The sequence below is a fragment of the Mustelus asterias genome, chromosome 7 (genome assembly GCF_964213995.1).
Source record: "Mustelus asterias chromosome 7, sMusAst1.hap1.1, whole genome shotgun sequence".
NCBI lineage: Eukaryota > Metazoa > Chordata > Chondrichthyes > Carcharhiniformes > Triakidae > Mustelus > Mustelus asterias.
This window is the reverse complement of record NC_135807.1, coordinates 16,535,754-16,563,524: the sequence shown is the minus strand read 5'-3', so window position 1 is coordinate 16,563,524 and position 27,771 is coordinate 16,535,754. Positions and strand designations below refer to the sequence as shown.

General features: G+C 44.6%; 1 protein-coding gene across 2 annotated transcripts in view; it reads right to left on the bottom strand.

Annotated features, from left to right (window-relative positions):
• Positions 1–27,771, bottom strand: part of piezo2b (piezo-type mechanosensitive ion channel component 2b) — an 825,142-nt gene that overhangs the window by 62,687 nt on the left and 734,684 nt on the right. For both annotated transcript variants that reach the window (XM_078215732.1, XM_078215730.1), the window contains 3 exons: positions 23,914–24,151; positions 19,483–19,618; positions 4,665–4,812 (listed from right to left, as the gene is read on the bottom strand). In XM_078215732.1, the coding sequence (XP_078071858.1) occupies positions 4,665–4,812; positions 19,483–19,618; positions 23,914–24,151 (522 nt within the window). The remainder of the gene's footprint in view (positions 1–4,664; positions 4,813–19,482; positions 19,619–23,913; positions 24,152–27,771) is intronic.

Sequence of the window (27,771 nt, the reverse complement as noted above, 5' to 3'; positions counted from 1 at the left end):
ACCTGATGAAGGAGCAGCGCTCCGAAAGCTTGTGATTCCAAATAAACCTGTTGGACTTTAACCTGGTGTTGTGAGACTCCTTACAGTCCAACGCTGGCAACTCCACAAGTGGAAGACACTTGGCTGAACAGCCACCCCAGCCTCTCCTTACTCTTGGTTATGCAAATAAATGCTGTGCAGCCAAACAGCACAGCCATTTAGTGGAGGCCAGCTTTGAACCCTTTGCAAGCATATATCCCAGGCATTGAGCTGGCATTCCCAGAAAAGCTGCAACATCACATAGGTTACACTGATGTGAACCCTTATAACACCAGGTTAAAGTCCAACAGGTTTATTTGGTAGCACAAGCCACAAGCTTTCGGAGCACTGCCCCTTCATCAGGTGAGTGGCACTCACCTGATGAAGGGGCAGCGCTCCAAAAGCTTGTGTGCTTACCGCAGTCCAACACCGGCATCTCCACATCATGTGAACCCTTATGCCAGGTGTGATGGTGATGATTATCATCACGCACCCCAATTGAGGTCATGACGGCGTGCATCAGTCCCCTTTCTGGATGCAAACACTGGTCGCATGCAGCTACTCGACTGCCCTCTAACATGATGCCTTGTTTCTTTGGGGGGCGGGACTGGGACATGCCGATGTTTGGTGCCACTGAGCTCCTGGTGGGTCCACATGCTGCGTCCTGCTGAAATTGACAGAGACCATTGTGGAGATGTGGCTTTGGCGGCAGAGTGGAGGATGTGAGGGATGCCGTTGATACACCTACTGAGTGTGCTGTCATTGGATGATAGTCATGATGTGAAGATGCCGACGTTGGACTGGGGTAAACACAGTAAGAAGTCTAACAACACCAGGTTAAAGTCCAACAGGTTTATTTGGTAGCAAAAGCCACTCAGTCTTTTGCTACCAAATAAACCTGTTGGACTTTAACCTGGTGTTGTTAGACTTCTTACTATTGGATGATAGTCCCAGAGGAATTGAGGAATGAGGGTCGGGAATCTCTGAACACTTAGAGCTCACTGTGGTTTTCTCTTCTTTACTGTGCATGGTCTGGAGGATCATGGAGCCTGTTGAGTTGGCTATCCTCCTTATTGGAAAGAGCAGTGGCAGAGAAACCAACATGCTGTAGCTTTTGCCCAGAACCTGTACCCTGTAGAGGAGGGAGGGGCTGGGCCAGTTGCTGTTCCAGAAGCAGCACCACATCAGTCATCATATCTGCAGATGTCAGAGATGCAGTGATGTAGAAGACTGTGTCTGTCCCAGGGCACAGTGGACCACCTCTGCCAGGCCCTGCAGGGGCTGGCACCACATGCAATGGGAGGACACCCACTGCCTGTGGTCCTCAAACTCAAAGCCGCTCTGAATTTCTATGCGAGTGGCTCATTCCAGGGCAGCACACATGACCTGCGTCACATCTTCTAGTTGGCCATAAACTAATGCATCCGGAAGGTTACAGATGCCCTTTTATGTGAGGGCTCACATGTATATTAACTTGACTGGAACCACATGAGCCAAGATGCCAGGACCATGGGCTTCGTCCACATAGCAGGCTTTCCCCAGTGGCAAGTTTTGATTGACTGCACCCAGGTATATCTGCTTCCTTCAGGGCGTCATGCGGTGCCATTCATCAATTGCAAGAGATTTCACTTCCTCAATGTGCAGCTCATCTGTGACCACACGATGTGCTTCATGTAGGTGTGTGCCCATTTCACAGGGAGAATCCATGACAGCTATATCTTGGGGCACTCTCAGATTGCAGCTGTCTTTGAGGGAGTGTGGCAGCTGGAGAGATGGCTCCTCGGGAACAATACATACCCACTCAAGAGGTGGCAGATGATACCAGTGCGGCTGCCACAAACATCAGCGGAGACCATGTCAGGGGTTCTAGTGTTCAGATGCATCTTACAGCCGAGGTGGGCAGTCTGGCAGCACCTCAGCAGCCCTTGGCCTCATCATAAAGTCACAGAGGTTTACAGCATGGAAACAGGCCCTTTTCGGCCCAACTTGTCCATTCCGCCCTTTTTTAACCACTAAGCTAGTCCCAATTGCCCATGTTTGGCCCATATCCCTCTATACCCACCTTACCCATGTAACTCTCTAAATGCTCTTTAAAAGACAAAATTGTACCCGCCTCTACTACTACCTCTGGCAGCTCGTTCCAGACATTCATCACACTCTGTGTATCTCTCTGGACTCTTTTGTATCTCTCTCCTCTCACCTTAAACCTATGCCCTCTAGTTTAGATTTCCCTACCTTTGGGAAAAGATATTGACTATCTAGCTAATCGATGTTCCTCATTATTTTACAGACCTCTATAAGATCACTCCTAAGCCTCCTAAGTTCCAGAGAAAAAAGTCCCAGTCTATCCAGCCTCTCCTTATAACTCAAACCATTAAGTCCTGTGACACTACATTCTGCACTCTCTCGTTTCCTTCTCTATGAACAATATGTTTTGTCTGTACAGCGCGCAAGAAACAATACTTTTCACTGTATGTTAATACATGTGACAATAATAAATCAAATCAAAAATCAAGAGATTCTTCCTAGCTCCTTATATTTTGCCAATAGGACCTCATCTCTCTTTCTATCTAGACCCCAATCTCTATCCCCTCCCTGCTCAAGTACTGTGCTTTCGCTCAGTGACGTCCTTCACCCTGGCATCAGGCAGGCAACATACCAACCTTGATAATCAGTAGACATTTCTGAAGAGTTGACTATTTATTTTACAGCGGAACATTACTGGAGGTCTGAGAATGCAATACCAATAAATAAAGATAGACAAAAAACAATGAACAAAAGGTAAGAAAAATTATTATGGAAAATGGGTGGTAGGTTAGTTATCATAGAGATGCATAATGAGGACTGGCTAATGGACAGAAAACAGAATAGGAATAAACAGATATTTTGGGTCGACAGGTTATAACTAGCAGGATACCTTGAGGATCAGAACTAGAGCATCAGCTATTAACAATCTAAATTATCAGCTTAGTTGAGGGGGCTGAGTGTAACACATCCAAGTTTGCTAATGATGTAAAGTTAGGTGGAAAGTAAGGACTGAGGAGGGCTCAAATAGGCAGCAGAGGGGCCCAAGCAAGACGGGCAAATGGGAAGGAAAATGGCAGCTGAAATATAATGTAGTAAATTGTGAAATTATCCACTTTGGTAAGAAAATTTTAAAAAACAAATTTTTTAAAAAAAGATATTGGGAAATATTTGCACTTACAGGCATCAGTGTGGTCAAGTACATGAATCACAAAGTAACAGGCAGCTATAACATGCAATTAGGAAATCAAATGTTCTGTGTCTTTTTGTTACAAAGGGATTGGAGAATAGGAGTAAAAAAGTGATTACAAGGCATTGACAAGGCCCCACCTGGAGAACTGAACAGTTTTGGTTTCCTTACCTAAGAAAGGACATATTGGGTCTACAGGGAATGTAACAAAGGTTCATTTTTTAAAAGTCTATTTATTAGTGTCACAAGTAGGCTTAAATTAACACTGCAAATAGGTTACCATGAAAATCCCCTAGTCACCACACTCCGGTGCCTGTCTGGGTACACAGAATTTAGCATGGCCAATACACCTAACCAGCATGTCTATCGGACTGTGGGAGGAAATCAGAGCACCAGGAGGAAACCCACATAGGCACGGGGAGAACGTACAGACAGATCACGTGCAGACAGCATTATGCTTCCATGACAAAAGTGTGTTGGATATTTATAAACACATGATGCACCACAGACAATGCCCCAAGCCGAAAATCGAACCTGGGTCCCTGGCGCTGTGAGGCAGCCGTGCTAACCATTGTGCCACCATGCTAGTTAGATAGTTTTTCTAATTAGTTAGAATTGTGCCTGGCATAAGGGGATTGTCCTAAGAGGAGAGATTGAGTAGGCTAGGCCTATATTCCCTGGAGTTTAAAAGAATGAAGGGTAATTAAATGGAAATATATAACATTCTTAAGGGGTTTATCAGGGTTAGAGCTGAAAAAATGTTTCAAGCTGGGGAATCTAGAACATGGGGCTCACAGTCTCAGGATAAGAGATCAGCAATTTAGGACTGAGATGAGGAAAAGCATGTTCACTCATAGGGCTGTGAATCTTAGGAATTCTCTACCCCCATGGCCCATGGATGCTCATTCATTCGGTACATTCAAAATAGAGGTTGATAGCTTTTTGGATGCTAAGGGAATTAAGCGATATGTTGATAGTGCAGCAAGATAGAGGTAGAAGATGAGCCATGGTCTTACTGAATGGCAGAGCAAACCTGAAGGGCCCAATGGTCTATTTCTGATCCTATTTCATGTGCTCTTAAGATTTTTTAAGGAACATATACAAGACTCGTGCTTTGTTAAATCAGCATTATGCTTCCATGACAAAAGTTTGTTGGGATATTTATAAATACATAAATATCATAAATTATATTACATGATGTACCTTGAGATAAAATATTTACTGTGAATAGATTTGAAAAGATAATGGGGTAATATTTTCTTGGGGTTTCTCCTGACCTCTTACTGTAACTTTGGCAAAGATCAATGGAAACCCTAGCGAAACAATGCAACCGGTCACATTTCTAATGAGAGATTAGGAAATCTACAGAAACTTTACCACAATTAATTAGACAATATCAAACATTCTATAAAATAAAACAAAAATTACCTACCCCAAATGCCCCAAAACCAAAGACAATGACAATGAAGTCTACAACATCAGCCAAGAACATCAACACATAGACATCTGTTACTGCACTATATTCTGGATGGATAATGTTGTAGAAGAAATGTTTGATTGGGATATATATTTGAAGTGTTCTGAAAAAGAATAAAACACTGAATGAAATTCAAGTTAACAATCATAAATTATATTACATTTTGATTTTAAATGTAATACTTGATCTAATGCTTCTTTAGTGGACAAACTAGTAAAAGACAGGAATAATAAAGTTGCACTTATGCGGCACGCATCATGACTGTAGGTCAACCCAAAGTGCTTTGCAGTCAATGGAGTCTTTTTGAAGCAAAGTCACTTGTAACGTAGGATTTGACAGTTCACTTGCATCAAACTGATTTTGTTTCTCTATGACTTAAATAATGGTCATCAAGATTAAAGACCAGGCTAAGTTTGTTGCCCTTTATCCATTATTATCAACATACCATTGTTTTCATCCTGTAAAATATGCATGTCATAAAGGGTCATATTAACATTGTAATTTGTGAGTAAAATACAGAATAATTAGAATATATTAAAAGCATACTTGATTATTTCTAATAGTCATTTCCAATTAATTATCAAAACTTTTGTTAAAAGAGGTAAGCAGTTCTAGGGTACATCATTTTCACTAGCAAAGCACTAGCCACTAGTCAAACCAGAATTTCTTCAGGTCCATTTCCTCAATCTCAACACAATTTCCCCATCATGGCCTTACTCTCTGATGCTGACTCTCTTTCCCAAGACTACTTAACCTGAGTATTAGAGTAACCATGAGACAATCTTGCAGAATAGATGCATCGAACAACATTTATGTTTCTATTCAACTATCATTACCTTAAAATCTATAGTTGGAGTGACACGCCCCTCAATTTCTCATTTCCAATGGTAATCAATTGTGGCTAAGATAGTGACTGGAATTTTTTCAGGAACTGACAGGAAATGGGAAGTGGAATCTGAAGGGAGTAGCGAAGGCCCTCCTGCACCAACTCCATTTGTGGTACAATCTTGTGGCTGGCAAGATGGGGTGACCCACCTCTTAGTGGCTGGAAGTGGGCTATGAGGCAGTGGCCGCTGGCAATGCTGTGTGGAAAGTGGAAATGCTGGCACTATGTTTAAAGGGCTGACAGCACTCAAGCCATAATCTGAATGGTCTTTGTCTCAGCAATCCTTCTGTAACCATCCTCAGAAGACTAAAGTCCTACCAGAATCCAGGAGCCAGAAATTCCTGCGCCCCACCTCCCCACAGAATCGAGGAGCCTTTGACTACCTACACTCCTAAGCTTTCAGTAGTATTTGCTCTCTTCCCACAGCATCCAGGAGCCTTGGACCACCTACCACCCCACCCCAATCCCCTCACTCCCCCAACTATCCCCCAGCATCCAGAAATCATTGAACCCCTCAGCTATCACGAGACTTTGACACTCCCCCAGCATCCTCACAAGAAAACCACAGCAGAAAGCCGCTTGTCGGACTGGTGGAAAAAAGGTCCCAGTGACCCAATGGTTCAGTAACAACTCCCTGCATGATCTTCTTCAGGCCACTGAGGCAAGGCTGGAGGTTCTCTTCCCCAGGGGCAGAAGGAGGAGACCAACCTGTGTGGAGGTTGGAAAGGTGGTCAGTAGCTCTAGGGTCATCTAGAGAACCTGGCTGCAACACAGCAAACAGGTCAATAAATGGATATGAGTTAAGGTGTCAGTGTTGGGCAGGGAGAGTTCATCTTGTCAGTGGCAATAGTTGGAGATTGCAGCATCTTCTTAATTGGAGGGGGTTAGCTTCAGCTCTGTTAAGGAATGTGACTCTCACAAGGTCACACCAAAGTGGCCCAATTCCACATGAATGGCAATGGCAGCAGACACAGCAGCAAAAGTGCAAGGCGATTAGGCATTGTGTTTGCTCTCATGTGACAATTAATATTGTTCTTCTGTTGCCACAGTCGAAGACAGACCAGAATGCCAGAGAGAGGGCATAAATTGGTGGTGGAGTCTTGATCATCATTATTCTGAATCCCAGGGAGGAGAAGGGGGCTCTTAAACTGGAAGGGCGGGACAGTGGTTAGCACTGCTACCTCACAGTACAAGGGACTTGGGTTGAATTCTGGCCTTGGTGACTGTCTGTGGTATTTGCACATTTTCCCCACGTCTGCGTGGGTTTCCTCTGGGTGCTCTGGTTTCCTCCCACAGTCGAAAGATATACAGGTTAGGTTTATTGGCCAAGGCAAACTGCCCATTAGTGTTTAGGGGGATTAGCGGAGTAAATACGTGGGGTTATGCGGTAAGCCTGGATAAAAGTCATTGCAGACGCTGTACTGGAGGAATTCTATGATTCTAAGGACAAAGGCAGCAGATACATGGGAACACCACCACCTGCATGTTCCCCTCCAAGCCACTCACCATCCTGACTTGGAAATATATCGCCGTTCCTTCACAGTCATTGGGTCAAAATCCTGGAATTTCCTCCCTAACAGCATTGTGGGTCAACACACAGCACGTGGACTGCAGCGTTTCAAGAAGGCAGCTCACCACCACCTTCTCAAGGGCAACTTGAGATGGGTAGTAAATGCTGGACAGCCAGTGACGCCCATGTCCCATGAATGAATAAAAGAATTTCTAAGGGTATCATCCTAGCTGTTCCATAATGGATGGTGGCTGGAGTACAGATGCAGGAAGCTGAGTCACCTCATCATCAGGGATCAGGTTAGCCTCAGTTAAGCATGAAGGATGGTGAAGTTAAAGTTTATTTATTAGTCACGTAAGTAAGGCTTACATTAACATTGCAATGAAGTTACTGTGAAATTCCCCTAGTCGCCACATTCCGGCACCTGTTCGGGTCAATGCACCTAACCAGCACATCTTTCAGACTGTGGGAGGAAACCGAAGCACCCAGAGGAAACCCACGCTGACACGGGGAGAACATGCAAACTCCACACAGACAGTGACCCAAGCCGGGAATCAAACCGAGGTCCCTGGCACCGTGAGGCAGCAGTGCTAACCACTGTCCCCCGTGCCATGTGAATAGTGTCCACGTGTCCGCTGATGTGCAGACAATGATGTGAGATTCTGATTCTGTGGGCTCCTGTTTGGAAAAGCCTGATCATTCTGTTTTCTCTCACAAGTCAACCATAAGAACAGCAACCATCTAAGAGGGGCACTCGTTTTCCTCCTCTGAGGAGGGGACCTCAGATGGTGCAACGTCACATTATCCCCCTGCACCCTCCACCAGTGCAGATACTTTCATCTCAATGGAATTCATTTGGGGTCACAAGCTGATATGAGCACCATGCATGTGTGTGACAAGATGTTGGAGGCACTGACAGTTAGAGGACTGTGGAAGGCAAGACCCATTCTGAACTCCAAGCTGATGACCTGCCTCTGGAGTTATCCATGTGTTGGCAATGCAGGAAGTCTATTGTGAGGTGCATGAGGATCTGGCAGATCTTCCTGAATGTATCTATGCCCTGGCTTCGACATTGGAGGAGGCCATCCGAGCCATCTCTCTATTGAGAGATTTGTGACTCTAATGGAGAGCAACATCCAACAGGCCAATCAGTGGATGCTGGAGGTGCATGCAGACCTACATGCCTTGTCCATGAGTTCAAGGGTATGGTAACATCAAAAAGGGGACAGAGCACCTGGAGTCTCAACCAGGGAGATACAAGTGTGCCCTTCTGTTTCTGAGGGCTCCTCTCATGGCGTTCTGAGTGTTGACAGGATCTCCTCAGCCCTTCTATCAGTGACCCGAGTGCCTCAAGTTGCTATGATGACAGAGGAGATTCCTGCAACCATGCAATAGCCCCTCAATATTCCCAGCCCACCAGGTCTGCATTTTGGTAGATTGAACCAGGGGAGGACTTACTCAGTTAATGGTAGGGCGTTGGGGAGAGTTACAGATCAAAGAGATCTAGGGGTACAGGTTCATAGCTCCTTGAAAGTGGAGTCACAGGTGGACAGAGTGAAGAAGGCATTCGGCATGCTTGGTTTCATCGGTCAGAACATTGAATACAGGAGTTGGGACGCCTTGTTGAAGTTGTACAAGACATTGGTAAGGCCACACTTGGAATACTGTGTGCAGTTCTGGTCACCCTATTATAGAAAGGATATTATTAAACTAGAAAGAGTGCAGAAAAGATTTACTAGGATGCTACCGGGACTTGATGGTTTGAGTTATAAGGAGAGCCTGGATAGACTGGGACTTTTTTCTCTGGAGCGTAGGAGGCTGAGGGGTGACCTTATAGAGGTCTATAAAATAATGAGGGGCATAGATAAGGTAGATAGTCAATATCTTTTCCCAAAGGTAGGGGAGTCTAAACTAAAGGGCATAGGTTTAAGGTGAGAGGGGAGAAATAAAAAGTGTCCAGAGGGGCACATTTTTCACACAGAGGGTGGTGAGTGTCTGGAACAAACTGCCAGAGATAGTAGTAGAGGCGGGTACAATTTTGTCTTTTAAAAAGCATTTAGATAGTTACATGGCTAAGATGGGTATAGAGGGATATGGGGCAAAAGCGGGCAATTGGGATTAGTTTAGGGGTTTAAAAAAAAAGGGCAGCATGGACAAGTTGGGCCGAAGAGCCTGTTTCCATGCTGTAAACCTCTATGACTCTATGACTCAGGTAGTCAGAAGGCTGCCACCAAGTACATCCCAAACCGTGATGTAGCAAGCTGGCATTGAAGGGGGAACACCTGCAAAAGAGTTAAGGAAACACACTAGATGCATTTGGGCCTCCCAGATGATTAGACAGCTACTGATTTTCTACTTGTATTTTATGATTAATCTAATAAATGTCTGATTTGGTTAATGGAAGTTTCTATCCAGTGTCGGTAGTACTCTGGCTCTGCAAAAGTGCCATGTGTCAACTTGAGGGTTGGCTGGAAGCTCTGGGGTTACAGCAGAGCTGATTGACATTAAGTTGTGCTTGGAGTGTGCAGTGTATTTTGGCTGGTTGGCTGCAATGGTAAGGCTAAGCTGAAAGTAGAGGGTGCAAGTGCCTCGCGAGTCTCCTTGAGCCGATATCTTAGCATCTTGCAAGTGTCCCCTCACTGTCTAACAAGATGCTGTGCAGTCTCATCAGCCTCCTCATCCTCCATTATGTCTTCAGCATGCAGTACCTTCCTCACTGCAGCATCAGATTGCGTAGAGTGCAGCAGACCACCACTTTCTGGGAGACCTTCGATGAAGCATACTGAATCGATCCAGGTACTTGAATATCATTATGAGGAGACTGATAGTCTGCTCGACAGTCATTCTAGTCACAGCATAACTTGTATTATTGCATTCCTCCGTCTTAGTCTTGGGCACTGGTGTCAGCAGCCATCTCTAAGTTTAAGTTTATTTATTAGTGTCACGAGTAGGCTAACATTAACACTGCAATGAAGTTACTGTGAAAATCCCTTGGTCGTCACACTCCAGTGCCTGTCTGGGTACACTGAGGGAGAACTTAGCATGGCCAATGCACCTAACCAGGACGTCTTTCAGGCTGTGGGAGGAAACTGGAGCACCCAAAGGAAACGCACGCAGACACGGGGAGAACGTGCAGACTCTGCATAGGCAGTGACATCGGGAATTGAACCTGGGCCCCTGGCGCTGTGAGGCAGCAGTGCTAACCACTGTGCCACCGTAGGTATCCCTTGTCGACAAGTATCCATCCTGCAGGCATGTTTGCGGAAGTGGTGGTGGCTGGTGTGCAATGAGTTCTTGTTGTCTTTTGGAGCCATGACGTTGGCACTAATCACATCTTAAGCTTTGAAAGAGCTCTTTATAAGAACATAAGAAATAGGAGCAGGAGTAGGCCATCTAGCCCCTCGAGCCTGCCCCGCCATTCAATAAGATCATGGCTGATCTGACGTGGATCAGTACCACTTACCCGCCTGATCCCCATAACCCTTAATTCCCTTACCGATCAGGAATCCATCCATCCGCGCTTTAAACATATTCAGCGAGGTAGCCTCCACCACCTCAGTGGGCAGAGAATTCCAGAGATTCACCACCCTCTGGGAGAAGAAGTTCCTCCTCAACTCTGTCTTAAACCGACCCCCCTTTATTTTGAGGCTGTGTCCTCTAGTTTTAACTTCCTTACTAAGTGGAAAGAATCTCTCCGCCTCCACCCTATCCAGCCCCCGCATTATCTTATAAGTCTCCATAAGATCCCCCCTCATCCTTCTAAACTCCAACGAGTACAAACCCAATCTCCTCAGCCTCTCCTCATAATCCAAACCCCTCATCTCCGGTATCAACCTGGTGAACCTTCTCTGCACTCCCTCCAATGCCAATATATCCTTCCTCATATAAGGGGACCAATACTGCACACAGTATTCCAGCTGCGGCCTCACCAATGCCCTGTACAGGTGCATCAAGACATCCCTGCTTTTATATTCTATCCCCCTCGCAATATAGGCCAACATCCCATTTGCCTTCTTGATCACCTGTTGTACCTGCAGACTGGGCTTTTGCGTCTCATGCACAAGGACCCCCAGGTCCCTTTGCACGGTAGCATGTTTTAATTTGTTTCCATTGAGATAGTAATCCCATTTGTTATTATTTCCTCCAAAGTGTATAACCTCGCATTTATCAACGTTATACTCCATTTGCCATATCCTCGCCCACTCACTCAGCCTGTCCAAATCTCTCTGCAGATCTTCTCCGTCCTCCACACGATTCACTTTTCCACTTATCTTTGTGTCGTCTGCAAACTTCGTTACCCTACACTCCGTCCCCTCCTCCAGATCATCGATATAAATGGTAAATAGTTGCGGCCCGAGTACCGATCCCTGCGGCACGCCACTAGTTACCTTCCTCCAACCGGAAAAACACCCATTTATTCCGACTCTTTGCTTCCTGTCGGATAGCCAGTCCCCAATCCACTTTAACACACTACCCCCAACTCCGTGTGCCCTAATCTTCTTCAGCAGCCTTTTATGGGGCACCTTATCAAACGCCTTTTGGAAATCCAAAAACACCGCATCCACCGGTTCTCCTCCATCAACCGCCCTCGTCACATCTTCATAAAAATCCAACATGTTCGTCAAGCACGACTTTCCCCTCATGAATCCATGCTGCGTCTGATTGATCGAACCATTTCTATCCAGATGCCCTGCTATCTCCTCTTTAATAATGGATTCCAGCATTTTCCCTACTACAGACGTTAAGCTGACCGGCCTATAGTTACCCGCCTTTTGTCTCCTTCCTTTTTTAAACAGCGGCGTAACATTAGCCGTTTTCCAATCAACCGGCACTACCCCAGAATGCAACGAGTTTTGATAAATAATCACTAACGCATCCACTATTACCTCTGACATTTCTTTCAATACCCTGGGATGCATTCCATCCGGACCCGGGGACTTGTCCACCTTCAGTCCCATTAGTCTACCCAGCACTGCCTCTCTGGTAACATTAATCGTATTAAGTATTTCTCCTGCTGCCAACCCTCTATCGTTAATATTTGGCAAACTATTTGTGTCCTCCACCGTGAAGACCGACACAAAAAACGTATTTAAAGACTCAGCCATATCCTCATTTCCCACTATTAACTCCCCCCTCTCGTCCTCCAAGGGTCCAACATTCACTCTAGCCACTCTATTCCTTTTTATATATTTATAAAAACTTTTACTATCATTTTTTATATTAATTGCTAGCCTAGCTTCATAGTCTATCCTTCCTTTCTTTATCGCTTTCTTAGTCTCTCTTTGTTGTTTCTTAAATTTTTCCCAATCACTTGTTTCTCCACTATTTTTGGCCACTCTGTACGCAGCTGTTTTTATTTTAATACTCTCCTTTATTTCCTTCGTTATCCACGGCTGGTTCTCCCTTTTCTTACAATCCTTGTTTTTTGCTGGAATATATTTTTGCTGAGAACTGAAAAGGATCTCCTTAAAAATCCTCCACTGTTCCTCAGCTATCCTACCTGCCAGCCTGCTCTCCCAGTCTACCTTAGCCAATTCATCCCTCATCCTATCATATTTCCCTCTGTTCAAACAGAGGACACTGGTTTGAGACCAAACTTTCTCCTCTTCCATCTGAATCAGAAATTCGACCATATTGTGGTCACTAGACCCAAGAGGGTCCTTCACAATAAGATCCTTAATTCTACCTACCTCGTTACACAATACCAGATCCAAAATAGCTCGTTCCCTCGTCGGTTCCGTAACATGCTGTTCAAGGAAACTATCCCGACAGCATTCTAAGAACTCTTCCTCCATTCCACCCTTACCGACTTGAGTCTGCCAGTCAATGTGCATGTTGAAGTCCCCCATGATTATTGCCGTTCCGTTTTTACACGCATCCCTTATCTGCTTGTTTACAGCCCTCCCTACCTCAACATTATTATTTGGGGGCCTATATACCACACCTACTAGTGTCTTTCTCCCTCTACTATTCCTCATCTCTACCCATAATGATTCCACGTTTTGTTCCTCAGAGCCTATGTCATCCCTCAGTACTACCCTGATATTATCTCTTATTAATAGCGCGACCCCACCACCTTTTCCTTCCTGTCTATTGGTTGTCTTCCTGGAGTTGACAACCCTGTCAACTCCAGAATTTATGTATAATACTTGCCATGCTGCCTTGAACAGGTCCAGTTCTGTTACATGAGTCTCTAATGCAGCCATTAAATGTGTCCGCTTCGAACACTTACACATAACAATTGGTTCTTAGCTAATTAGGTCTTCGCTCTTCACAGATAATACAACAACATATAACATCCCTCTTTTAAACTAAAGAAGATAATTGATCGACTTTTGGAAATAGCTGAATCCCTTCGTAGGAGTCTTTTATAATGTATGTGTATTATTTTCCAAAAATATTATTCATGGTGTCGCTTAGGTTGTAAGATGTTGGCCGGAATATAAGAACATAAGAATTAGGAGCAGGAGTAGGCCATCTGGTCCCTCGAGCCTGTTCCACCATTCAATAAGATCATGACTGATCTTTTCGTGCACTCAGCTCCACTTACCCGCCCGCTCACCATAGCCCTTAATTCCTTTACTGTTCAAAAATGTATCTATCCTTGCCTTAAAAACATTCAGTGAAGTAGCCTGAACAGCTTCACTGGGCAGGGAATTCCACAGATTCACAACCCTTTGTGTGAAGAAGTTCGTCCTCAACTCAGTCCTAAATCTGCTCCCCCTTATTTTGATACCATGCCCTTTAGTTCTATTTTCACTTGCCAATGGAAACCACTTCCCTGCTTCTATCCTATCTATTCCCTTCATAACCTTATATGTTTCTATAAGATCTCTCCTCATTCTTCTGAATTCCAATGAGTATAGCCTCAGTCTACTCAGTCTCTCCTCATAAGCCAACCCTGTCAACTCCAGAATCAACTTCGTGAATCTCCTCTGAACCCCCTCCAGTGCCAGCATATCCTTTCTCAAATAAGGAGGCCAAAACTGTACACAGTACTCCAGGTGTGGCCTCACCAGCACCTTATACAGCTGCAACATAACCTCCCTGTTTTTAAACTCCATCCCTCTCGCAATGAAGGACACAATTCCATTTGCCTTCTTAATTACTTGCTGCATCTGCAAACCAACTTTTTGTGATTCATGCACAAGGACACCCAGGTCCCTCTGCACAGCAGCATGCTGCAATTTTTTACCATTTAAATAATAGTCCATTTTGCTGTTATTCCTACCAAAATGGATGACCTCACATTGTCTGACCTTGCCCATGACTGGGATTCTCCAGTCCTGCTGCAGTGGATGGAGATTTGGCCGAATTCTCCATTGTTGCTGGCAGTGGGGCATATGAGAGCAGAAAATTCTGGCCATTGTGTCTCCATCTTGTGGATTTGGTACTTGTTGCCTTTAGTGGTTGAGTTGGCACGCTGCACAGGCAATGTTGTGCTTGCTGTCTGTGGTGTTGCAGGCGTCATACTTGCTGATGCTAATGTGTCATTTGTTGGTGATGTTGTTAACATTGTCTCTCTGAATATTGATGCTTCCAGAATTGCGGATGATCTTTTCTATTTTTCCTGCTCTAGTGTAGGTCAAATATGGGCTCTGTTTCTTCTCATTTGCTTGCCATTTTTGGTCTCAATTATGTATGACCTTGGCATTTCAGCTTCAGAAATAACTTTTGCTGGGCTCCATGTTTTCATGCTTGGATCCTGTATATGTATACTTTGTCCTTTCAACGGCTCAGTTCAGGATTTAGCATGTTTGTTGACCTCCATCTTCCCGTTCTTCAGTGAGCTATGTGAATTTCTTCTCTCTGGGAACTGTCTCATCAAGCCATTTCATGCAGTAACCTGGTTTCTATGTCTATTGTGTTCTCAAATTCACCTTCATTTTCCACTACCCTGGTTCCCTTTCCTGTCCATTCACCAGTTGTCTCGTTTGCCACCTTCTCCCTTTGTTGTGTACATTTTGTCCCAATGACTGGTCCTTCCACAAGCTCTGCAGAATGATCAATATGTGGTACATTTCCTTCTGCCTGTGAATTAATGTGCTCTTTCATGCCTTTCTCGTTATTCGGTGTACATTCTTTTGCGGCTGCTGAATTGGATCAACCCTACTGCCTTTCTCTTGGTTCAACTGAAGGCTAGCGGCTTAGTTAGTATCTTCATCTGCTTTGTGTGCTCTGGCACTGTCTACAGCCTGTGATATTGTGAGCTCGTCCATCTCAATTAGTACTTTCTGTATTTCAGGGTCTGCAGAACTCCAAATGAGTTGAACCAACAGCCTTTCATCTGTGCCTTTAAACTTACATTTTCAAGCTGCATGTTTTAATTTTGTTACAATGTTGTCAATAGTTATCAATTCCTGTCAGAGGCCTTGAAATCCATAACCGTAGATCCGATGATTCTTTCAAAAATTATGCGTGGGATTTTGCTGTCCTCTTCAGTAAGTTCCCAGTTGTTAAATAAACTTAATTCCATATCTCCTGCCCACAGAAGCATATGACTGACCCTCTCATTATTGTTGGTGTCTTTTGGGAAACTGCAGAATGTCAATCTGCACTTCTCTTTAACCTTTGCAAATGCATCTACATAATCACCAGCTTTCCAATTAATTAGAGGCTGTAGCTATGCATTCATCCCTGTGCCAGTCAACATTTAGTTTTTGTTTCCAAACGATTGCCTCAGATTTTGTTAGAATCCCTACAGTGCAGAAGGAGGCCATTCGGCCCATCGAGTCTGCACCGATGGGGGTGGCACTAATGGGGTCGGTCTTACAAATCAGCGTTACATTAATTTAAAATGCTTCATGTTTACTCATAGACACTTATTGCCACTACGCTATGTGCTCTTGTTGCCTTTTGGATCCCTGATGTTGGTAATAATCACAGTTTGAACTAGGAAAAAATAGAACTCTTTATGTTTAATACTTGTCATGCTGCCTTGTATAAAAGGAGAACTAGTTTGAACTGGTTCTGTTACACAGCACTTGAATCTCTAGTGCAGCCACGAAGCGGGTCCCCTAGTTCATAGCTCTTTACAGATATTACAACAATATATAACAATGTGGCACCAGGAGGTTCTGGAGAGTATATGGTTTGTGGCTGCTTCCAGAGGAATGAGCATACACTTAAATAATTTGCTGGCTGTGGCACAGACAATTTGCAAATTAAGGGAATAAATTCCCTTCCTGTTAATGAAGATCATTGGCTGATCTATGGAAACCATGGTGGCCACCTGGTGGAATCCAGCAATGCTGATCAAGTCCTCTGGCTCTCATTGCCTTATTGTCTGCATCAGTTCAGAAATCTATGTTCTGATTGGTCATTCTGAAGAGGGCATCTGTTATTACCTTGACACAGTGATGTCTGATTGATTGTCTCTAGTTGGTCCCTGGAATGAACCCAAGGTATAGAAATTTAGAGGACCACAGTGACCTTGAGAGCTACTGACATCAGATGACAAACAATAAAACTGAAGCTCACCTCCGCCACCATCATTACATAAAGATTAGTCATAAGATATTGGGGCAGGCATAGTCTCTGGTGATACTGCAGTTCCACCATCTGAAGGTAGTTCATTCTTTGTCTGGAGATTCTGACCACAAGAAATCTTTGTCTCTGGGCTGATGTTTGCTCACAATCCCCTCTGTGATCTTCTACATTTCTCTTAATGAGGTTTCCCGGGCAGGTAGCCAGGAGGCTGCTGCTGTGCCCATCCATGTACCTACATCTCCTGACCTCTCCAATTCTCCTTCCTTAGTGGAATCTCCTCCAGAATGTATAGTGCCCATGTCACTGTTGTTCCGACTGGGACACCCTTCCAGTAGGTGCAGCAACATTGCCTAGCCCCTCCCCCTTTCAAGCTGCTTTCCTGACCAGGAACACAATCTCTTTCAGGGGGCCTTAACCCTAAATCAATGGTTGTCTTTCTTTCTAAGGAAGAAATTAAATAGCTTCAGTGCAGGGCCGCCAAATGCAACAGTAACAACAGCTGCTGGCCTATCGCCACCCTTTAAAAGCTGCCGAAGCTCCCAACTCCAGGTCTCTCCTGTGTGCTTTCATAAAATGTGGAGGGAGCCATAAAATTGGGTTTGATTGCCCCCTTAACAAACTCAAGTAGCTCTCTATTGCCCATTTTGGAAATGCAAGTGGTATTCTCATGTGGCTCACTATCACTCATAAAATTGGGGCCCTGTATGATGACATTGGGGCCTGACCAATGCCATCTCATAATGAACCTGAATTCTACGTGCCCTCAGTGGGGGTATTTCCCTGGGGCACCTAAAATAGTAAGAGTTTTAACAACACCAGGTTAAAGTCCAACAGGTTTATTTGGTAGCAAATACCATTTACCATTGCTAATACCATTGCTAATACCATTGCTACCAAATAAACCTGTTGGACTTTAACCTGGTGTTGTTAAAACTCTTACTGTGGTTACCCCAGTCCAACGCCGGCATCTCCACATCATGACGACCATCGGCACCTAAAATAGGTCAGGCATCTAGCCCACCACCCTCTGCGCACTTCCAAACTTTCTTTTCCCCCGATATGGTTAAAGGGCAGGAAGGAGGGAACTTTGGGGGGCTGTCCTTTGCCAATCATGGGGTGGCCTTCCTAAGGTCGAACCCCCTTCATTCCTACTCACTCCCTTCTTAAACCCACCCTCTCTCCACCACTGCATCTCTCCCTAATCTACTCAAATCTCTCTGGCCCAAGACTCCTGACTTAAGTGCGGCAGGTATCCATTTTTCCTTCTGTTGCAGTGCAGGCAACAGCCACTGATGCCTTTGTGGCACTGCTAGAATTGGTGGAGCTGCTGGCCAATCCAAATGCTCAGCAGCTCCAGCGGATGGGACCTCTGTCCCAGTGAGGTGCGGAAGTCCCACTTGGCCCTTATTAATCCACCCTGCAGCGCTTTATTGTTACGGGGTGGGTCAGCATGGATTATGGCAGTTCCACATTGATGTTGTTTCCTGGCAATGAAAGGTTCTGTTTGAAACCCCCCACCCCCCTACCTTAGTGCAGCCAATTTTACATTCCCCTCTGCCTCCATTCCTGTCAGTTTCTGGGCCATAGAATTCTGGCCAATATTGATTCCTAAGGTATTTAATGGTATCAAATCTGTCTTATTCACATATTTAACCCACAACTTGCACAATCTGTCTAGCATAAATATAGGGAGCAAGGAAGGTCACAAACAAGTTGGCTGCCCATGCCAACCATTTTCAAATAGCAACCCAATTTTAATGGGTGGAAAAAGCAGATACTACTTCTGTCAAAATTCTACAATGTTCTACCCTCAATTTGAAGGTTTTACCAAACTGCTTTGAGAATCTTGCATCTATCTGCACCCTGATGAGAAGAGGTATCGGTTCTGTTAGGTTTAATAAATGACCCAACGCTCAACAATCAATTAGTAATTAAGCTTTTGGGCCTCAATTATTTAAATTGCCCTGTCCTAGGAGCTAAAGAACATGGAAGTTCTGTCATGTTGCACAACCAGCTGTACAAAGGTGCCATAGAAGTTTTTCCTTCTTGTGTGTTATGATGAGTTTTCCTATATTAATATGAGAATAACAGTGTTGAAAACTGAAAAACGTTTTCCTCTTGTATTGAACATTAACATCAAGAATGGCATGGTGGCACAGTGATTAGCACTGCTGCCTCACAGCGCCAGGGACTTGGGTTCAATTTTGGCCTTGGGTGACTGTGTGGAGTTTGCACCTTCTCCCCATGTCTGCATGGGTTTCCTCCAGGTGGTCCAGTTTCCAATCACAGTCCAAAGATGAGCAGATTAAGTGGATTGGCCATGCTAAATTGCCCCTTAGTGTCCCAAGATGTGTAGATTAGAGGGATTAGTGAGGTAAATGCATGGGGTAGGGAGTGGGAGTAAGATGCTCTATTGATGAGTCTGTGCAGACTTGATGGGCCAAGTCCTTCTGCACTGTCAGGATTCTATGATTCTATTCTATGTTAAAATGATCCCAAATGTATCCTCAGATCAGAGTAGTACCCTTTCCCAGAAAAGAAATCCACCAATATTGCTGTCTAAGTCAACTGGCAAGCCAGTAGCAACTAACATTGAACTAAGGGCTATTTTCTGCTGTAGATTCTCATACCTTAGCAAAATAATTGAGATTGTCTAACTTCTTATACTTTAAACCCATCATAATCATGATAGAAGGAAAATTCCATCATTTCCCTAGCCTGGATGTAAAGACAAGGTACTGAGATGAAAATGGCATGGTTCTAAAATGTTACAATATCACCTTTCCTACAAATGTGTTGCATCTTCAATTAAAGGGCAGAATTATTTATAATGACCCTAACATGCTGTATGGATGGACATTTTCTGAAATCAGAATTATATCACTTACTTTGCAATGGCAATGGCTTTTGCCTTGATCATTTGCTCCCTTAATTTTTCCAATAAAAGCTCCTTTTTACTCTTTGGATGGACACTGAGTGACCCACTTCCTTTCCGACTACTACTGTTTCGGGTGCTTATACTGCCTGTATGAAAATAGGGGGAAAAGCATTCACCTTGATTAAACAGTTGCTTAATGTTGAAGCAAAGCTTTTAGTTATGAAGATCAGTCATAAAAAAACAGTATTATCAAAATTTACACAGTTGAATGACCTTTGCGTGATTTAAAAAAACAAAAGCCTGTACTTACACTAATAATTCCTTCTCCTCCGAGAGAAAAATAATGATATATTTTTGCTGGATGATATCATTAAGCCACTCAAAACACAGTCCATGCAGTTCATAAACTGCACTTCAAAAGGACCTCATTGGTTGTAAAACCATTTGGGATGTCCCAGGGCTACATTTTATGAGCCCTGCTGAACATGTTTTCAGTGTGGTGGGACATGTAAAATAGAGCCGGAGCCCACCTCACCACCTTCTCTCCCACTCCAGAGCTCACACCCATAATACAAGGGTGGTGGGCTTGCACAGGAATTGACAGCCTGCTTGCCATATATAAATAGGTAATCAACAGTCAATTAAACGTGTTATCAAGCCAACTAGCCCTGATACTACATTGGCCGTGCCATGAAATGTTCGGCATGGACAGTCGGAGGGGAGTGGGCAGCCCAGTTTTTAAAATAATTTCGTCAAAGGGTGGAAATGAAGGTGGGGGTGGGGGGGGGGGGGGGGGGTTGGTTCCAGCTTTGGTGATGTGTACAGATCGAGGGCAGCTCCAAGAAGATAGAATAGAATCCACAGAATCCCTACAGTGCAGAAGGAGGCCATTCGGCCCATCGAGACTGCACTGACAATGATCCAACCCAGGTCCTATCCCTGCAACCCCATATATTTACCCTGCTAATCCCCCTGACACTAATGGTCAATTTATTGTGGCCAATCCACCTAACTCGCACATCTTTGGACTGTGGGAGGAAACTGGAGCACCCAGAGGAAACCCACGCAGATGTGGGGAGAATGTGCAAACTCCACACAGACTGTGGCCCAAGCCAGGAATTGAACCCAGGTCCCTGGCGCTGTGAGGCAGCAGTGCTCATCACTTTGCCACCGTGCCGCCCCTCCCTTTCTTCCTATCTGCTGGCAGCCTTAAACCCATCCCCAAGCCTATTCCATGCCCGTCCCTGACCTGCTCAAACCCTCCATACCCAATTATCTGGTTCCTTGGATCCAAAGACCTTCTTCCTCTTTCTCTTGCAGCATCTGCAGCTGCCACTAACGAGTTCTTGGCACTACTGTGACTGATAGACCTGTCAGCCAATCCCAGTGATGGGCAGAAGTCTCACTCAGCCCTTGTTTAACCTGCCCACAATGCATTATGACAGCGGGGCGGGCTGATGTGAAGTGGATCAACTGCATACCAACTTTGCTTCTGCTGGGGATTGGGAGGGCAGTCACCTGCCCCCGGCCCCTATTCTCTGTATTATTTGGGCTTGAGGTCATCACAGGCCACCTATAAATGCAAGACTTCCATTTTCACTCTGTCTTTTCTGGGATTCAAAGTAAATGTGATATTGGGGCTTCCTTTGCTGTGACATGTAACTATTTTGTAGACAGCAGCAATTGAATCAGGATCATCAAACATACATGGCCTAAGATTTCCTCTTCAACACTCAGGTGCAGGCACAAGCTGATTATTTCTTTATCCATTCATTTCCTGAATGGAAAACTGTGGGAAAATTGCACTTAACTTCCAATAGGTATTATCCATGGGTTGAAGAAGAAAGACTGAGTCAGATCTTTAATAATTACCAGAGATAGATTTCCCATCCTATACATCCACTGTGGTTATATTTGGGATAATTTTTGTTTCCCAATAATAATGAAAAATGAGACAAAAAATTAAAGACCTGCCACTTTCTCTAAATGGAGGTCGGTCACCAGTGGTGTGCCCCAGGGATCTGTTCTGGGACCCTTGCTGTTTGTCATTTTCATAAATTACCTGGATGAGGAAGTGGAGGGATGGGTTGGTAAGTTTGCCGACGACACGAAGGTTGGTGGGGTTGTGGATAGTCTGGAGGGATGTCAGAAGTTACAGAGGGACATAGATAGGATGCAAGACTGGGCGGACAAGTGGCAGATGGACTTCAACCCAGATAAATGCGTCGTGGTCCATTTTGGTAGGTCAAATGGGATGAAGGAGTACAATATAAAGGGAAAGACTCTTTGTACTGTAGAGGATCAGAAGGACCTTGGGGTCCAGGTCCATAGGACTCTGAAATCGGCCCTGCAGGTGGAGGAGGTGGTTAAGAAGGCGTATGGTGTGCTGGCCTTTATCAATCGAGGGATTGAGTTTAGGAGTCCGGGGATAATGATGCAGCTATATAAGACCCTCGTCAGACCCCACTTGGAGTACTGTGCTCAGTTCTGGTCGCCTCACTATAGGAAGGATGTGGAAAAGATTGAAAGGGTGCAGAGGAGATTTACAAGGATGTTGCCTGGATTGAGTGGCATGCCTTATGAGGATAGGCTGAGGGAGCTCAGTCTTTTCTCCTTGGAGAGACATAGGATGAGAGGAAACCTTACAGAGGTGTATAAGATGTTGAGAGGCATAGATCAGGTGGACTCTCGGAGGCTTTTTCCCAGGGTGGAAATGTCTGCTACGAGAGGACACAGATTTAAGGTGCTGGGGGGTAGGTACAGGGGAGATGTTAGGGGTAAGTTTTTCACACAGAGGGTGGTGGGCGAGTGGAATCGGCTGCCGTCAGTGGTGGTGGAGGTGAACTCAATAGGGTCTTTTAAGAGACTCCTGGATGAGTACATGGAGCTTAATAGGATGGAGGGTTATAGGTAGGTCTAGAAGGTAGGGACAACTTGTGGGCCGAAGGGCCTGTTCGTGCTGTAGTTTTTCTATGTTTCTACGTTAAGGTCTGCTGACTCAAGTAACTATCATTAGAAAAGCAGCAATGGAACATTCTCAGTAGTTTTATTTTTCCAAATGGTCTTTGAGTGATAACAACTCTATCCTCCACCCTTCAAAATAATGGCAGAATACTATTTTTCCAGGCCCCACATTGAGCAGAAAGTATATGAACCTGTCATATTAACTGAGGCTACAAGAGCAGGTTAAAGACTGGGAAATCTGCAGAGAGTAACTCATCGTTTGACTCTCCAAAGTCTGTCCACCATCTACAAGGCGCAAATGATGGAATACTCTCCACTTGCCTGAATAATTGCAGTTCCAACAACTCAAGAAGCTCGGCATATCCAGGATAAAGCAGCTTGCTTGATTTGCATCCCATCCACAAATCTAAACATTCACTCTCTCCACCACCAACTCACAGTGGAAGCAATGGCTAATTGTGCGCAATGCTCACCAAACCTCCTTTGACACCATCTTCCAAACACGGGACCTTACTACTTAGAAGGATAAGGGCAGCAGATATATGTGAACACAACCACATGCAAGTTCCCCTCCAAACCATACAATATCTTGAAGTAGAACTATATCACCGTTCCTGCATTGTCACTGGATCAAAATCTTGGAACTCCATTGTCAACAGCACTGAGGGTGTATCTGGACTGTAGCAGTTCAACAAGGTGGCTCATCACCACCTTCTCAGGGCAATTAAGGATAAGCAACAAATGCTGGCCTTGTTAGTGATGCCCACAGCTTATGAAAGAAGAAAAAACATGTGGTCGACACTTATGCAGTACCATACTTGTCACATCTCTGTGAATCGGTACGGGATCAAATTAAGCCAGACTTAGAGCTAGAAGACCCATTTTGCCTGAATGTACTACTTGCTAAAGAGTAATGCCAGCTTCAAAAATGTTTTTAAAACAAAATTATACTTGACCTTAAAAACAAAGTTCCACTTCCTTTAATACTGTGCTTAATGCAGCAACCAATTTTGCATGCAATTTTTCTGTTATTGTTACTTTGCAGAAGTATAAAATGACCCAGTTAAACTGAACTCAATTAACAAAAGTTTTATGCCTTTGACAATATGAGACAATGAAATTAATCACTGGATTTTTTTTTTAAACAGTGTTTCTATTTCAATCAATTTAATTTGAAAGTTTCTTCAATTATATTGGTGAAAACCTCATCGAGTGTTACTACATTGAGTCCTCTGCAACTGTCACATTTGTTGATAAATAAGCTAAAAGTAACAATATTGGAAATTCACTGTATTAATTAATGTTGTCCTCACTATTCAGTGATATGCTTCTTAACAGGATGCATTCACATAGTTTTGCACAGCAGCAAAAAATCACAAGATAGTCATTTTTAGATTTTTTCCAACTATTAAGATGTTTTAGCACTCTCAAAACTTCATACATCTTTTCTCATGCTTCAATTATCTCAAAATCTTACCTCTTTGTGACTTATGTGATGATCGATTTGAGATCTGTGAACCTGTTGAGCTTAATCTTCTGGCTGTTGTCTGTTCTGGAAAATGAACATGTATGGAATCCATAGATGCTTGCAAATTAATTGACTTTAAAGAACCTAGAGAGTTATTTCTCTGAGATTCATTCAGATTATCTTCTTCCATGTCATCTTTTGCGGAAGCATTTTCATTCTTATCATCTTCATCCCATAAACCGTGACACTAAAATAAAATTTTTAAAATTGAAGTATGTTGTTGCAGCCAGAACAATAATGAACCACAATATTTTATTTTCTGCTCATGAATAATCCACAAGTGACAAATCAAATGAAAAGACCTCAGGTTCAGTGCTTCAGCTGAAGGGCAGTAACAAAATGAATTGATTGAATTTGTCAGGCAAATGACACAGGTGTGTGGACTGCGATTCTCCCAAAAAAGTTTCCAATGTGGGGGAAAACGGGAGTACTTCCCGCTTTGTTTTTAGCATTATTACTAAAGCGACTCTTCGACACACTGCATTGCAGAGTGCCTCAGTGTGATTCCCTCTGGTAAGCAATGAGCAGGGTCTATTCCTCCCTGAGAGACTGGCAGCATAATGCTGAGTGGGCCACTGTGCCGATCTGTCAGAGTGAAGATCAGTGCATGCGCAGTGGCCCCCATTGCCGGCCTTCCCGATTGCTGGCCAGCACCGCCACCCCTGATTGCTGGCCTTCCGACCTACCCCCAGCTGCTCAACTGATTGCCCCCCAGACCTCCCCAGGCCAGCCCCATGTCTCCGCCCCACAGCCAGCCCCAACCCCCCCTACTCCGCACCCCCGATGGCCAGTCCCGATAGCCCTTACTCCCTCCCTCTCTCACCAGTCCTCTTGCAGAGTGGCAGCATGTTCCCCCCCCCACCCCACCGATCGTCTCCCAGCCCTAAAGGCTCTGCCCCCCAGTAGGCTGTGGCCCCACTCCTTTGGCATTGACTAGTGCCCAGTAGGCAGGCTCAGGTTGCCTCTTTAAAGATGGCGTACTGGCCTTCATTAATCGAGGGATTGAGTTTAGGAGTCGGGAGATAATGCTGCAGCTTTATAGGACCCTGGTTAGACCCCACTTGGAGTACTGCGCGCAGTTCTGGTCACCTCATTACAGGAAAGATGTTGAAGCCATTGAAAGGGTGCAGAGGAGATTTACAAGGATGTTGCCTGGATTGGGGGGCATGCCTTATGAGGATAGGTTGAGGGAGCTTGGTCTCTTCTCCCTGGAGAGACGAAGGATGAGAGGTGACCTGATAGAGGTTTACAAGATGTTGAGAGGTCTGGATAGGGTAGACTCTCAGAGGCTATTTCCAAGGGCTGAAATGGTTGCTACGAGAGGACACAGGTTTAAGGTGCTGGGGGGTAGGTACAGAGGAGATGTCAGGGGTAAGTTTTTCACTCAGAGGGTGATGGGTGAGTGGAATCGGCTGACGTCGGTGGTGGTGGAGGCAAACTCGTTGGGGTCTTTTAAGAGACTTCTGGATGAGTACATGGGATTTAATGGGATTGAGGGCTATAGATAGGCCTAGAGGTGGGGATGTGATCGGCGCAACTTGTGGGCCGAAGGGCCTGTTTGTGCTGTGGCTTTCTATGTTCTATGTTCTATGTACAGGTTAGGTGGATTTGCCATGCTAAATTGCACTAAATTGTCCCAAGATGTGTAGGTTAAATGGATTATCCATGGTAAATGCACGGGATTATGGGGATAGGACGGAGTGTGCCTGGTGAGAAACTCTGTCGGAGAGTCGGTGCAGACTCGATGGGCCAACTGGCCACCTTCTGCACTGCAAGGATTCTATGACTTTAGTTATGTAACTCTCTTTGAGACACTTCAATGCAACTGAGACGATTTCTTTTATCTCTTCCAGGGATGTGGGTGTCACTGGCTGGGCCAGCATTTATTGCCCATCCCTGAGGGCATTTAACCACATTGCTGTGTATCTGGAGTCACATGTTGGCTAGTCCAGTTAAGGATGGGAAATTTCCTTCCCTCAAGGGCATTAGTGAACCAAATGGGTTTTACGACCATTGACAGTGGCTTCATGGACATTATTAGACTTTTTTTTCCAACTTTTATTGAATTCAGATTTCACCAGTTGCCATGGTGAGACTCTAATTTTGGATTACTAGTCCAGCGACAATACCACACATCCCTGCCTTCCCTTATGTTGTGTTAGAGCAAAATAATGAATGTAGTTTATTACAATTATTTCTTATGGCAAATAGTGAATATGGGTAAGTAAGGGATCCCTCTATAGGTTAACTGTCTCATCAAAAGTTTAAAGTTTATTTTATTAGTGTCACAAGTAGGCTTACATTAACACCGCAATGAAGTTACTGTGAAAATCCCCGAGTCACCACACTCCGGCGCCTGTTCGGGTACACGGAGGGGGAATTTAGCATGGCCAATACACCTAACCAGCATGTCTTTCAGACTGTGGGAGGAAACTGGAGCACCTGGAGGAAACCCACGCAGACACGGAGAGAATGTGCAGACTCCGCTAAGACAGTGATCCAAGCCGGGAATCAAACCCGGATCCCTGGCGCTATGAGGCAGCATTGCTAACCACTGTGCCACCATGCTACCGGTGTAAGGACCAGGAAATCTATGTAAAACTTTTAGAAAGTTAAGTAAAATTTCACAATCAAGGGAAAATAACATGTTGATATAAACAATGACTGCTTATGTGGATGAACAGTTAGTGAGTATGCCGAGTGACCTCTGTACCACCACAAGCTGGTAACTTAGACATAGCACCATAAATGTAAACGTAAGTTACAAGGAGCACAACCAGGGATTTGCACAGGGTACTTTTAAATTCCTTCCCTCTCCCTGTTTTCTATAGATTATCCAGCTGCACACTGTGTTATATGATTGTTGTCATCATTAAATTCTTATTGGTCACAAACCATCAGCGTCCTGTGTGCTTGAGCAGTTTCATTCTCATAAATGGCTATGGATAGATATCCAGGGTATAAACCTTCATTAGCCAGGCATTTGGGCTCATGGAGTGGTTCACTGTGAGTTGTTTGAGATTGGGGTGATGCCCATGGACTCTGTCAGAGGACAGGATAGGCTCCCTGAAAAAGTGCTGAATGAGGGTCTCCTTTGTGACACCCCTCCCCCTGTGCCCCCTCCCACCCCCCCACCCGCATCCCTGATGCCTCTCTTCTGGCTGCCTAGGATTTGCATCCAAGTCGACATCTGATCTAGATGCATCAGCCACATTGCCCTCCTGGTCCAAGGTTCACCCCTGGAGAGAGCAAGATTATGAAGACTGCAGCAGACAACTATGATGAGTATCACTCACTCCGGTGAATACTGCAGGGCACTCCCAGATTGGTCCAGGCATCAGAACCTTATCTTCAGCAGCCCAATGGTCCTCACTACCACTGCACTTGTGAATACATGGCAGTTGTATCTCTCCTCTGCCTCTGTCCTCAAGCACCTGACAGGTGTCATCAATCTCCTCTTCAGTGGATACTCCTTGTCATCAATTAACCAGCAGTGGTTTATCATTGATAATGTTCAAAGCAGAAACCTAGCATTAATGTGTGGACACGTACATGCTTGCATTTAACTTCCATGTCGGGTTTGTGGTTTGGGGAGAAGCATCCTTTACATCAGGCTTATCCAACCTGCAGCCCTTGGGCCCCTGGAGCAATTGTTCAAAGTGTGTGAGCGAGAGAGGTGAGAAGAAAAGGAGAGTTCATGTCTGACTCGCTCCCAATCTCGGGGTTCTCATTAATCCTCGCTTCCACACATCAACACTCTAATGGTCATCTTTATTTATCACTTATTTTTTAAATGATTAATTTATT